Here is a 12,130-nt window from a genome sequence, read left to right as displayed (position 1 = left end):
ATAGATATCCGGTATAATGAAATGTTTTCTTTAAATCAAGGAAATATTTTTACGCCAACTATACCTTTGAGTAGGTTGGAGAAGATATCGTAGTAAAGAAAACTAAATAAAAAAACTCTTAGTGACTAATTTCTTGTTGAAGCTGTTATATTCATAAGTATTTAATAAACCAATTCTATTCAAATTGTTGAACAATACTTTTAAAAAATGTCATAGCTTACATTTATTCATCCTAATCCTGGGGTAAGATTATAGATTTTTAAGGGTAAGATGTACCAAGTTCTTTTCTCCAAGAGGTATGCAGTGTCCTTTCCGATATTTACCCTTCTAAATGACTTCTTCATGTCAGACCCGGAACGGTAGGTTAGATAAAAGATAGAACAAAATGTAGTTTTTTGGGAAAAATTCCAGAACAACGGTGATGAGTTGAGAGACAAAACTTCCTATGTCTAATTGACGTGGTCCATAGCTCATAGAAACACTCCGAAATTTTTCTAATGAATACTGCTTTTAAAAATATTTAAGTCTAAACGGTGAAAAATAATTTTGAGGAATTTCAAGATACCAAAGAGCAAATAATGGGACACAGGACGTCTCTAGGGATGCGGAACTTGGGTGATATGTGAATGAATCTCATTTAGGGGCTTATATATGTGTAAGTCGGAATGTATTCATATAACTGGACCACTTTTTCTCATTCCTGTTGAGACTTTCATTCTTATGAAACTTTAAACTTTAAGTTTACAAAATTGTAAACTACACGATGGAATTTGTTTCGTATTATCACTTCAAATAAAAATATATATGATAAATTTTCGTAATAACTGTATTTTTTTAGCAAAGTCTAATATGGCATCCAATGATAGGAATAAATATCATTCTTATTTGAATTCAACGTGCTGTTAAATGTAACATTAAGAAAAAACGTTCCATGGGTTTTTTTTAGTGACAAACCTATAATTTTAATAATGAACGAGAACTTGTCTTCTACGAGTTGAAGTCTAAGTAGTCTAAAGTCTAAGTATCGTTACTTTGTTATTGTGAACAAGTTTTATCAAATTTTTTCATGATATTGCTTCATCGGAGATCTTGTTATTTCGAATAACGTATATATCATAGTATATAAACGACGTTCAGCAACCAGCAGGCTATAAGTCACTATTTATTTAATTATTAAATGCCATTTTTTAGAATAGAGTTTTATTTATTTATGTTTTTAAAAAAAATGACTCAATGGTTTTACCCTATTATGTGCCCCAGTTAAATACTTGTACTCATCAATTTAAAAAAATATATTTTTATTTGATACATATTGAAGAGCTTTTAGAAATGAAGCATTGCATTTTAACTAAGAGCCATATTAAATTGTTTGTTGTGGGAATAGTCATCAGGTCTGTGACAAATGCGCTCAGATGTATTCTACTTCAATTATTTCGGTGTCTCCATCATGATTTCGAGGCATGTTCTTCAAAATGGGATAAGGAGTTACTCTAGAGCGAGCTATTCCTTCCTTGGGTGCATTTTTCTGATCCCTATGACGGGTGTAATGATATTTCCGCCGTGACAAGATTTTCTGAAACTCCGTTGACATCCTTCTCGATTGCCTCCTGCTAGGCCTCACTTTTATCTTTGGTTCATAGCGAAAGGTTGTCCAAGTGATTGTTGATTCTTTTGTCGCATCACTTGTAGTATAAGAATTCGTTGATAAATCTTTGCCGGATTTTGAGTAGGATGTCGTTGACAGATCTTTGGTTATTGTACTATCAATTACCGTTGATGATAGCACCTTTTTCGAGTGATCTTTGTACTTTTCAGTTTTTCCACTATCAGTCATTTGGAATGTAGATGATGAACGATTTGAACGGCTTATTAGGGAAGGCGAAAGCATTGTTGATTTTACTGGTACATTGGTATCGTACTCATTAGGGTCAACACTGTCGTAGTCATTGTAGACATAGGCTCCAGACTTTTCAACAGTGTCATCCTGTGTTGGGTATTCCACCTTCATACCTTTGTTTTTCTTCTTCATTGAACTGATGTCATCGTCATCATCTGATTTTTTATGATGCTCAGCTGAATCGAGATCCGAATCATCACATGTTGTAACGCATTCCATTTTTTTGGTTCCACAAAAATCGAAAGTTGATTGCAAAGAATCATTCTTACCATACAAAGCTGCTGTGGGTAAGATTTCACATACGGTAGTAACCAAATTTCTACTACCGGCACAGTTATCTTCACCACTATTAATTAGTGTTTTGTTAGCTAAACCCATAAAATTTTCGACTGAACAAACTAATGCATTGTAGGCCTTTTTCAGTTCGTCGAAATCACTTTCTCCCCCATTCTTTAATAGGTTTTTATTTTTTTCTTTATTTTTTGGCAGTTTTCCTTTCTTTCCATGTAAGACACTCTTCATCGGCATGAGGGTATCAGATGCTATCATATTTTTATTATCCTTTGCCCTTACAACTTTTGAATTTTTCGCTGATAGCGAAGGAACTTCACGGTAAGCAATGCCCTTAGATCCCATTTTCCGTTCCCTCGACCTTAATGTTATACTTTCTTTCCTAGTAGGCAAGAAATCGCTATAATTTTCTCCGTCATTTTCGTTTAGGGATTCATCCTCACCAATTTCAATCAGATCTGGAACAGAGCTTGCTGTACCTTTTTTCGCATTGATTGTATGCCTCTTGGACCTGTCACTGACATCAATAACCTTTTCTCTATTTGCATGATGAACATTATCGTATACCTCTGCTTCGTATTGTTCTTCTGTGCTTCCCATGCTTGCAGTGTCTTCAAACTCTTCGTCTTCTTCCAAATCCGATTCGACTTCATCGATTTTTGAGGAATTATCGTTGGGCGATACAGCTCGAACCAGCCTCACCATTTTCTGCAATTTGGGATGACTTGGTAACGAATGATCTATATTTTTGTCGTTTTTAATATCGAATTTTTCACCTTCATTTCCTTCTTTGATAAAGGAATCGTTCTCATCAATATCGGGGCTATCACCAAGATCTTCATCCTCATATTCTGTTTCTAGAGAATCATATTGTTCGATGGAATGATCTTGAGCATTTTTTTCATCTTGTGATTCATCTTTCTCTTTGCTGATCCTAAGGCAAAAAAATTAATAATGTTGGTAAAGTAAAGTAAAAAAAATATAATGAAAGTCAATAGTGCTTTACAACTTACTAATAATATATAGTATTTATTACATATACTAATAAATTATAGTATTTATTTGCTTTATCCTTCTCAAAGAATTCCATTTTAGTTACTGTACTTCAAGCTTAACAGTTTTCAAATGACGAATATAAGCGTCATCTATCTACGTTAATTAAAATCCTAGGCTACCACCGACCAGTCTACTATGTTATACTAAGTTAAAATAGGAAATAGTTTACAGAGGTATTATATTTAATATTTTCGGTATCAGGAACTGAATTCTTGCTGAACTATCAAGAGTAGTTGAGGAATTGTCAAGAGTAATTGGAGGTGTTGCAGCCAACACAAGAAGTCTAAAAATCAATGAAAAGATAACAATGAACAGGAAGACGACAAGAAAACCACCACTATTTCAGGCAATATTCAGTATTAGAAACTATAATTTTTTAGTAGGTCACGAATTTAATATGTTGTACGCCATTACTTTAGAAGTCAATGATTTGTGTGAATGAATGAGGTGACCTATAAATACCCCCCTCCCGCCCCTGTATGTCAGACATGACCGGAAGGACGCAATAAAAAAAAATGGCAGGCTCTGATGTTGAAAGAAGCCTCTTGAAGCTATCCACCACGAGATGCCTGGTATATGACCAAACCTATTTAGGCAAATAGATGTCGAAGAGAATATGAACCGGGTTGAAGTTTGGAGATGGAGGAGCCATTCTCTGGTGGAAAAGAGTTGAACCGATGTTGAGTAAGCCTTAGTTCTCAGAGGACCGCAGATTTGGATAAAACTAGTTTTGATGTGTTACAGGTTAAACTTTTTTTTTTCCCCCTACGCCACAAGAAGTGGGCTGTTACGCCATTTTCCCTCTCGCAGTTCAATACAATTTTACTCTTCCGCTTAGTTGGTCCGCATCCTACTCAGTAGGTTAAATCAAATTCCATATCTTAAAATTCTTCTTATCGTTCCTTGGCGCTGTAGCTCGATGGCCAATATCGATGGCTTTTCCGCTAAGGTTTCGCTACGTGTTCCAGTCCTGCGCCGTCGATTTCTAGTTTCTTACTACTTCAGGCATCCTGTGCCGTACAGTCTTCCAATCTAGGTTGGGAGAGTTTTCCTTCAAATTAGGCCTATGTAGATCTATTATGCAACTACTTTAATACTATACTTGGTTGCCAACACAAAATTACATGTAAAGCACGCTTACGCAGATTATTCATTGAAACTTATCCAGTTTCTAGTTGGCTTTCCCAAACTTCCCTCAAACAGGCATCCTTCATGCAATTTCCTGTGCCGCGAACCTCGGTTATAGTGTGTGGCTTCTCTGCTACTCAGCTCCATCTGTCTTCTACGGACAGCCTTCACTTTCCAGGATTTCCCAATCCTTGACTAAAATCTCCCTTTTCTTGTCATTTATCCTTAGCCTGTTCTTTCCAAACCCTTGATTAAAATGCATATTCTAGATAAATTATCCCTCTTTCTTTAATCCTATGCGTGAGCCTTTTCTTCTTGGTCAAACACAAGTGCGGAAGGAATAAAGCATATTGGTCCTCTAGAATTCCTATTTAATGGCGCTAATTCACATTGACAATTTGATACGTCAGAATTTTGGTTTTAAAGAGTTCTTATCTTTATCTTTTTTTCTAGTTAAGAGATCTGTTCAAACTTTTCAGTGCATTGCAAAATGCTTCTTTGTTTCTCTAGAAAGCTATTTGATGTGTTAGTGTTACATATACCTCAATTTAACATATCGCACTAGTATTTATAAAGTGACACAACTCAAAAATCGGTGTTTTTGAGTTATGACTATGAAAGAAATTGGTAAATATATCTTTATGAATCATCAAAACTGCATCAACCTAGCTTCAGAGCTTGTCCGCCAGAGGGCCCTTGCTGCCTTAATGCTATTCCCCCTCCATAGGCAAGAGTGTCACATTGTCAGTTGTCTTGAATTTTGAGTTGTGTCACTTTAGAAATACTAGTGTGACATGTATTTGTTTTATTATGGAATATTGTTCGTATTCATAAAAAATGGATAAAAATTGTCAAATTTTTATTTTCCCTAGTCATATTCTTATCAAAAGCCCTTAAATTATGCATAAAGAATGATTGCGGCTGAAATCACACTAACAAAATAAGAAAATGATTAAAAATAGAGGATTATCTCTAGCAGCTATAAAATTTGCCATCACGTGGAAGCTGTTATTGCAACACGAGTGTTAAGTCGAATATTTATATTGTTAAATCAGAATGTATAGTGTCAAGCAGTAATAGAAATAAGTAGGAAGCTGATCTACTGATAAGTAGATAGCTGACAACAGCATTCAGGGTGTTGTTTGATCTTTTTGGAGTACTTAATTAAAGATCAGGAGAGAAAGATCAGCTAGACACTTAACAAAGGTACTAACATGTTTGCTTATTGCGTTACGATAACAATATAAATATCAATTATGTTCATCCAAACATTTAGTTTGAACTTAAGTGTTTTTACGTTAAAAGATTCGGGAAAGTTATGAAATTAATAAGTGCACAGAGGACTATTTTGGGAAATGAAGAAGGCTGTGATTGAAGTTGAGCAATGAAGGTTATATTATTATGGTGGTTACACTTATATACCAATGCTAAGGGTTGTTAATAAATTTGTTTTGTGAAAACGTAGTAAGTTATTTGCTGTGGACAGTATAGAATGTTTGTTTTTGAGGAGTATTTTTGTATAAAGAAAAACAGTGGTGTACTTATTCAAAGAAGGAGGAAACATATCAAACGTGTTCAGGAGTTCTATGATCGCTTTAAAAAAACAATATGGGGAAGAAGACCTGGAACAGTAGATGGAAGAGGAAGATGAGATTCCCTTTTGCTATAGGCACGATGTGTTCGTCTCTCAGGTGGTAACAACTGGTGATAGCAATAAGATGGAAATTATCAAAATAGGTTTGTATTAGCCTGAAATAGAACGAAGACTCGAGGATGCCTAGTTCTTAAATTCAATTCTGCACAGGTTACATGAGAAACTCAACAATGATACGAGTTCTATCTCAACATATGGTAAGTGGTGGGATTGTAGCAACTTACCTTATCTTGTCCTTCACTGCTTCAATAGTTAAGCTTCTCTGGATGCATAAAAGTATTATTAATACACTCATCCGCATTATTATTCTTCTCGATCATATTCATTTAGTTTATCTTCCTCACTAAAGATCTTGTCCATGAAAAAAATCTAGTTCATGACTTTTGAAAAAATATTTTCATAAAAAGTCTACCCTTAATTAATCTCGATGAGCAGATACCTCATTAAAATAAAGCCGTTTTGATAGTTATCAGAAGAACCTAAACTAACTTAATTATGACCAGGTTATAACTTAGCTTCACAGCTGAGTAGGGGTCTGTTGTACTTCGTCTTCGTTGCCGGTTATGCTCGGTATCAATAAGGACAGTGACGGAAATGCCATTTTTGGTTTGGCTTTGTAAATATTATTAAAGTTAGATAATTATTCATACTTTATTAAATTAGTGATTATGAAAAGAATTTCAACATTGATGAAATCAAAATGGAATATTTTAATCTAATGAGTGGTTAAGAGGATGAGAAGATAATGAGCAATTGGGGGATTCCCGTTTTTAAAAATCACTCTTTAAATATACACGGAGAATACGATTTGCGAAAATCGTATTTACTCCTTGAATTCATTTAACAACTAAGACACGTAATAAACTTATAGTCCAGTAAAAAAAAAAACGTCAAATATAGGTGTACCTAGAAGAAAGTAAATTAATTTATGTGAACAGATTTTATGTAAAAATGTCTGAGAAATACGAAGGTAAAAAGTTTACCACTCCCCTAAGGTTCGTATTTGTAATATTGCAGATTTTTCATTATATATATTTATGCATATATTAAATATTTATGCTAATTACCAACAACTCCGAAAGTATTGCAAGTAGCTGAAATATCATCATGAACTAATTAATAATACATTTAACGAACTTGAATCTGAGCCCTAATCGAGTTATATTCAATCATTCCTTGTTACAGATTTCCCAAATCGAATATTGTTTTCTCCAAAAAACGGGGGTAGGGGGAGGGGGGAATTAATAATTTCGTGAACTTAATTTGAACATATTGTCTTTGATATTTCGCATGAAATATTTTGAAAAACCACCATCATTACTTTATTCTGTATTTGATGATCTTCAAATTGAACTATAATAGAACTCGCTCATTTACTTGAATGTAATTATTAATTGAACCCTAAATTATTGAGCTCTAATTTGCGTTCAATGTTTTCCTATTTACAGTCTCTCTTGCGATAATATTTTTGCCAAACAACGTCGGGCGGATATCTTAGTCTGTAGCCATGTTTTACCGCCAACGAGTTATCACTTACCATTAAAAAAAAAAGTGTACATGTACTCCTAGTAAAAGGGTGTAATTTCTTAAAAGCTATTCGAAAAATTTCATCTTAAATGATAACTATTTTACGTTAACTAAAATAGTTATTAAACTTGGAGTACTTATGACCTGTTTGTCACATTTTATAGCACCTGAGCTGTATGAAATGTTTAATAATATCAAGACTGTTTTGCTAGGCAGGCATTATGGTAGCCGACTACGAGATCGTTTCTCTTCTAACCTTCATTCGCCCCTGTTAGATATTAAATTAACAATTAGTAATTTTTTTTATTCTTTAAAATGTTTTTATTTTAGTCTTAAAGCTACCATTCATACTCTTCCAAAAAAAAAAATGTAATTTAATAATAGTTAATACTATAGAGTATTTAAATTATAAATAAATTTATTAGCATTATTCATAAATTTCAAAAACCAACTAGGTGTATCAAAAGCACTTCTGAGTCAATTGACACTATTTTGACTCAAATTTAATATATATGAGAAAGTACTGTAATAGTTAAAAATACATAATGTTTATATATTTTTTCTTTACACTCAGTATTTCAAAGATTTTATAATAAAGGCATAGAAAGAATTGTTGAACAGACTCAGATAATTTATTCAAACAATTTCACTACAGTCAAATATACAATATAATTTTATTAATATTTACAGTATTCACATCACTAACAATTATCTTCAATTCACAACATTTCAGAGCTAGAATTATATATTGATATAAAACTTTGATTTTTAAATTTCAAGAAGCATTTTTTCTTTTTTTTTTTGCAATACTATTTATACAGAAACAATATATGAATATTTTGTGAAAAATAAATAAAATAATAATAAAAAAAGCTTTTGAATTAATTTTCTACTCAAAATAAATCTCAACTAGAAATATGTTTTATTATTAACAATAAAATACAAATCAATTGCCACACGATTTATTTCTTATGTGTACCAACGTCTTTTATAACTTTTGATCTCATTCAAACAGTATTGTGATCAGTAAGTTAAACTTGGTTTAGTGATCAAGATATGAATATTCGATCGATTCTTTTCATAATTGGATATAGTGGAATATCACTCATTTCTGTATCGCCTGACAATAATTCTTCTTCCCTGAGAAACATTTAATTTTTATACTCTATACATATTTGATGAGTACAGCAGAGAATAATTAATAATAAAGTAAAACAACAAAAATACAATTTGATGAATTCATAACAGTATTGAAATGCAATCAAAATTCTAAATCGAAGTCGAAAAACTCTAGAGTTTGAAGTCAACCCTGTTCTCTGATACATTTATACAAAAAAAATAAACTCTAAGATAGTTTTAATCATTGGACACATTAAACGGGGACTCAATGTTTCCACGTAAATAAGTTCTTGGTTAGTTGACGACTACGATAACAAATGAGGGACGAACGATCTCCCACCACTTAAGCAAAGGGCCGCAATAAGCACTTCCAAGCATGGACTCCAGACTGTGTCTTAATATCAATTCGATATTGATATACATGTCGATTGATTCTAATGTCACCAGTTATTTTTGTATATTTATTCAATGAGTGAAATAAAAAATAATAGAAAGCTGTGGTAAAAGAGTATAAAATAAAACTGTGTCAAGAGAGATGAAGTATTATATTTCCCCCTCTCCCCCCCAAAAAAAAAATCGAAATAAAAAAGAATATAATTTTACAATAGCGCTTTCCTCCAAGGGCTGGCAGATCTAGATAGAGCTACTATTCAGGCGTTGTGCAAATTTATAGCAGAATCCAAATTAGATTTTTAAAATTCAATAAATAATAACAAATTAAATTAAATAATAAAAATTAATAAATTTAAATAATTTATAACCTTAGCTCCATTCTTTTATAATATAACAACAGGGGTAGTGTAGGACTCCAACGGGAGTCTTGGGCCGTCAAAGGAAAAGGAAAACAAAAATATATATATATATATATAATTTTCTAGAATTTCATTCGAGGATTTTCAAGTTAAATTGAATAATTTAAGAGGCAAGGCACATTTTAAATATATTTGGTCGTTAGCTAACTTTTTCAATTTATTATTAAGTTTTAAAAAATGAGTACAATAATTTTTTTTATTTAAGTTACTATAAATAAATAATGTTCCAAGAAGCCAGTTATTTAGTTTTGAAATTTGGATGAAAGTGGAAATTTCTCCTCTAGAAATTTTTAATCATAATAAAATTTGTCTCTAGTGTTCCACATCACGGGTTAGTTACGGTAATACCCTAGGAGGCTTAAACAATTAATCTGAGATAATTCTATTTGGACTAAAAAATAAAAGGTTAAAAGAGTTAATAAAGATGTATATTTAGATTAAGTAATAGGAGAAAAATGCGCGAGATAGATAAATGAAGTGCCAACTTCAGAGGATTGACAGATAGGAGTGGGGAGAGTCAGTTCATTCGGGAAGGTTTGCTACACAAAACCGTATTCATCAGCCTTGATGAACCCATATACACCTGTTACAAAACAGATGTATATGGGTTCTTATTTGGTGCGTTTGTTCAAGTGAATACGCGGCCTCAGCTTAATTGTACGGCCATACCGTCTCTTCTCTAAATTAGAAAAAGTTAGATAGTCATAGTTTACCTTCCGACTTAGTCTGTATGTTACACTTTTAAATGTGTCAATGAAATTAATTCATAAAGCCCAAAAAGAAAAAAAAAGGACTCCATAATTGGTTCAGAAAATTCAAAAAAAGGCCACCTAATTTCCCTTAAATCTATAAGTTAGTGATGGGGGTCGTCCGAAGCTCAGGTGGTAAGACGTAGACTTACTAATCTAAGATCTGCTTGCGGCGCCGGTTCGAATCCGGCCTAGGGTGTTGACTTTTTTAATTGGGTGGTGGTCCCACAAAATGAAAAATCATGGTTAGGCAGAATAGGACTCCTATAGGACAATGGGAATATTAGCCGAAAAAAGTTAGTGATGGGATGTGGGAAGAGTGGGGGATGTAATTGACGCTGCTAATCCTATCATATTTTCCATAAGACACTTACAGTGCCGAAGAGATGACATCACTTTTCAAGAATCGATCTAGAAAATAGGTATACCAGTTTGCCATTATTTATTCATGTACCTATCTCATAGAATACTCGTTAACTCGATATAAATTTTCAATAAATTCGAAAAATTATAAGAACTTGAAAATTTGATAATTTAGCGTAAAATAAACCTCCCTTCGACTTCGACTTATTGAGTTTTGTCTGCAAATCAGAACATTTAGAGAAACTGAAGTTAAAGTATAATAATTTTTTATACATAAAAAATTAACTTTACTAATTATAAAAATAAAAGTAACATACTTATAATTTAATAATATAATCTATAAATGCATTTTGTGAGTTTTATACGTATTAGACAAATAGCAGCAAAGATATTTTAAACATGTGTAATGCATCGATGGGCAAGTTTATCAATCCAGATATATATCCGAGGAGAGGAGAAAAGAACAAGAAGTGGTCTATTGAAGAAGATATAGAAACCATTGAGACCTCTTATTCTAAAGTGGTTGTTCCCAAACCATACACGACAGGGGACCATTAAACAGCAATCCTTCACTCCAGACGTGGAGAAAAGGGAGTCAGCGGAAAATATTTCAAAATTAGATTGTGGTACACTTAAAAATATGTTTTGAGTCACTTTTATCATGCATTTTCTAGTCAAAATTCTTTCAGGTGACAAAGAAACATCAGGAGACATAATTAATAAAATATTTCTAACAATTTATCGTTAAAAATGAATGTGTTAGGAACCACTATTTTAAAGAGACAGGATGGGCAAAGGAAACGCCACTCTTAGTAGCAGAGACTTTGATTACAAAAAAGGGAATAAAGCTCTCATTAATCTATTCTGATGATAGCCCGCCTTGAGGCGGCAACAACAATTGCTGATCCACCTAATCTATCCAGAATGTCCTGAAGTCTCATCAATCGCCCTATATATGTTATATATTTTTCGCTTGGAGTACTCTTCTTTCTCACTGCCCACAACGGACTATTACAAGGTGATGTGCTATCCATGAATATCGCTTACTTCTTGAAGTTCTCTATCTTGTCACTAATATGCTTCCGGAGTGCCTATGGAAACCGTCGCTCCTTTACATATGACATATACATGTGACTCTGTCCTGCTTAAGTGGAATTTCGTAATCCGTCCCTCCTGTGGTAACCAGCACCTCTCCTGCATTAAAAAAAACCTCTCCCGCCTCCACACATTACTCCTGCTCCTCTGTCCTCTTCTATAGCACCAGCGCCAGCGCCAAACCTGCCCTCAAGCGGGCGGAGAAAACATATCAAGAGAAAGTAAAAAGCAACACCATCTCAACATCCAGGTAAACCGCCCAAAACCTCGAACGCTCCAAGTGGCAAACTCTGTACTTAAGGCCTTCAAACTCTATAGTTTATCTGGGCATTAAATTGGATCACCACATGACACTGTCAGGTCATTGCTACATGAAAATCAAAGGAAGAAGGAAACTGTGCGGAATCAAAATATATATTAGTATACATATATACATATA

General features: G+C 33.3%; 2 protein-coding genes across 4 annotated transcripts in view; both read right to left on the bottom strand.

The window, feature by feature from the left end:
- Window positions 1-1,277: 1,277 nt before the first annotated feature.
- Window positions 1,278-6,560, bottom strand: LOC106678218 (myb-like protein X). 2 transcript variants are annotated; one of them, XM_014416616.2, is made up of 2 exons: window positions 6,251-6,560; window positions 1,278-3,122 (listed from the first exon to the last, which is right to left on the bottom strand). In XM_014416616.2, exons 1-2 carry the CDS (start codon window positions 6,325-6,327, stop codon window positions 1,409-1,411), a joined length of 1,791 nt encoding a protein of 596 aa, XP_014272102.1. In that variant the 5' UTR covers window positions 6,328-6,560; the 3' UTR covers window positions 1,278-1,408. The 2 variants fall into 2 exon arrangements, with proteins under 2 accessions (XP_014272102.1, XP_066905078.1); XM_067048977.1 differs by lacking the exon at window positions 6,251-6,560 and adding an exon at window positions 5,995-6,144.
- A 1,898-nt stretch (window positions 6,561-8,458) lies between these two features.
- LOC106678219 (uncharacterized) overlaps window positions 8,459-12,130 on the bottom strand; it is a gene marked incomplete at its 5' end in the record, with an annotated part of 10,379 nt that continues 6,707 nt past the window's right edge. For both annotated transcript variants that reach the window (XM_067048975.1, XM_067048976.1), the window contains 1 exon segment: window positions 8,459-8,693. In XM_067048975.1, coding sequence (XP_066905076.1) covers window positions 8,603-8,693 — 91 coding nt within the window.

Source organism: Halyomorpha halys, unplaced genomic scaffold (assembly GCF_000696795.3).
Source record: "Halyomorpha halys isolate HHAL.00 unplaced genomic scaffold, Hhal_1.1 Scaffold128.1, whole genome shotgun sequence".
In the NCBI taxonomy this organism is placed as follows: Eukaryota; Metazoa; Arthropoda; class Insecta; order Hemiptera; family Pentatomidae; genus Halyomorpha; species Halyomorpha halys.
Note: the sequence above shows the minus strand (reverse complement) of the source record. Positions and strands in the feature narration are given on the sequence as shown.

What these genes read in the sequence shown, in the direction of transcription:
- LOC106678218 (XM_014416616.2), bottom strand. Translation starts at nt 6,327, where the DNA reads ATGCGGATGAGTGTATTAATAATACTTTTATGCATCCAGAGAAGCTTA. An exon ending in GCAGTGAAGGACAAGATAAG is followed by an intron (nt 3,123 to 6,250) that starts GTAAGTTGCTAC and finishes TTTTTGCCTTAG; the next exon opens with GATCAGCAAAGAGAAAGATG.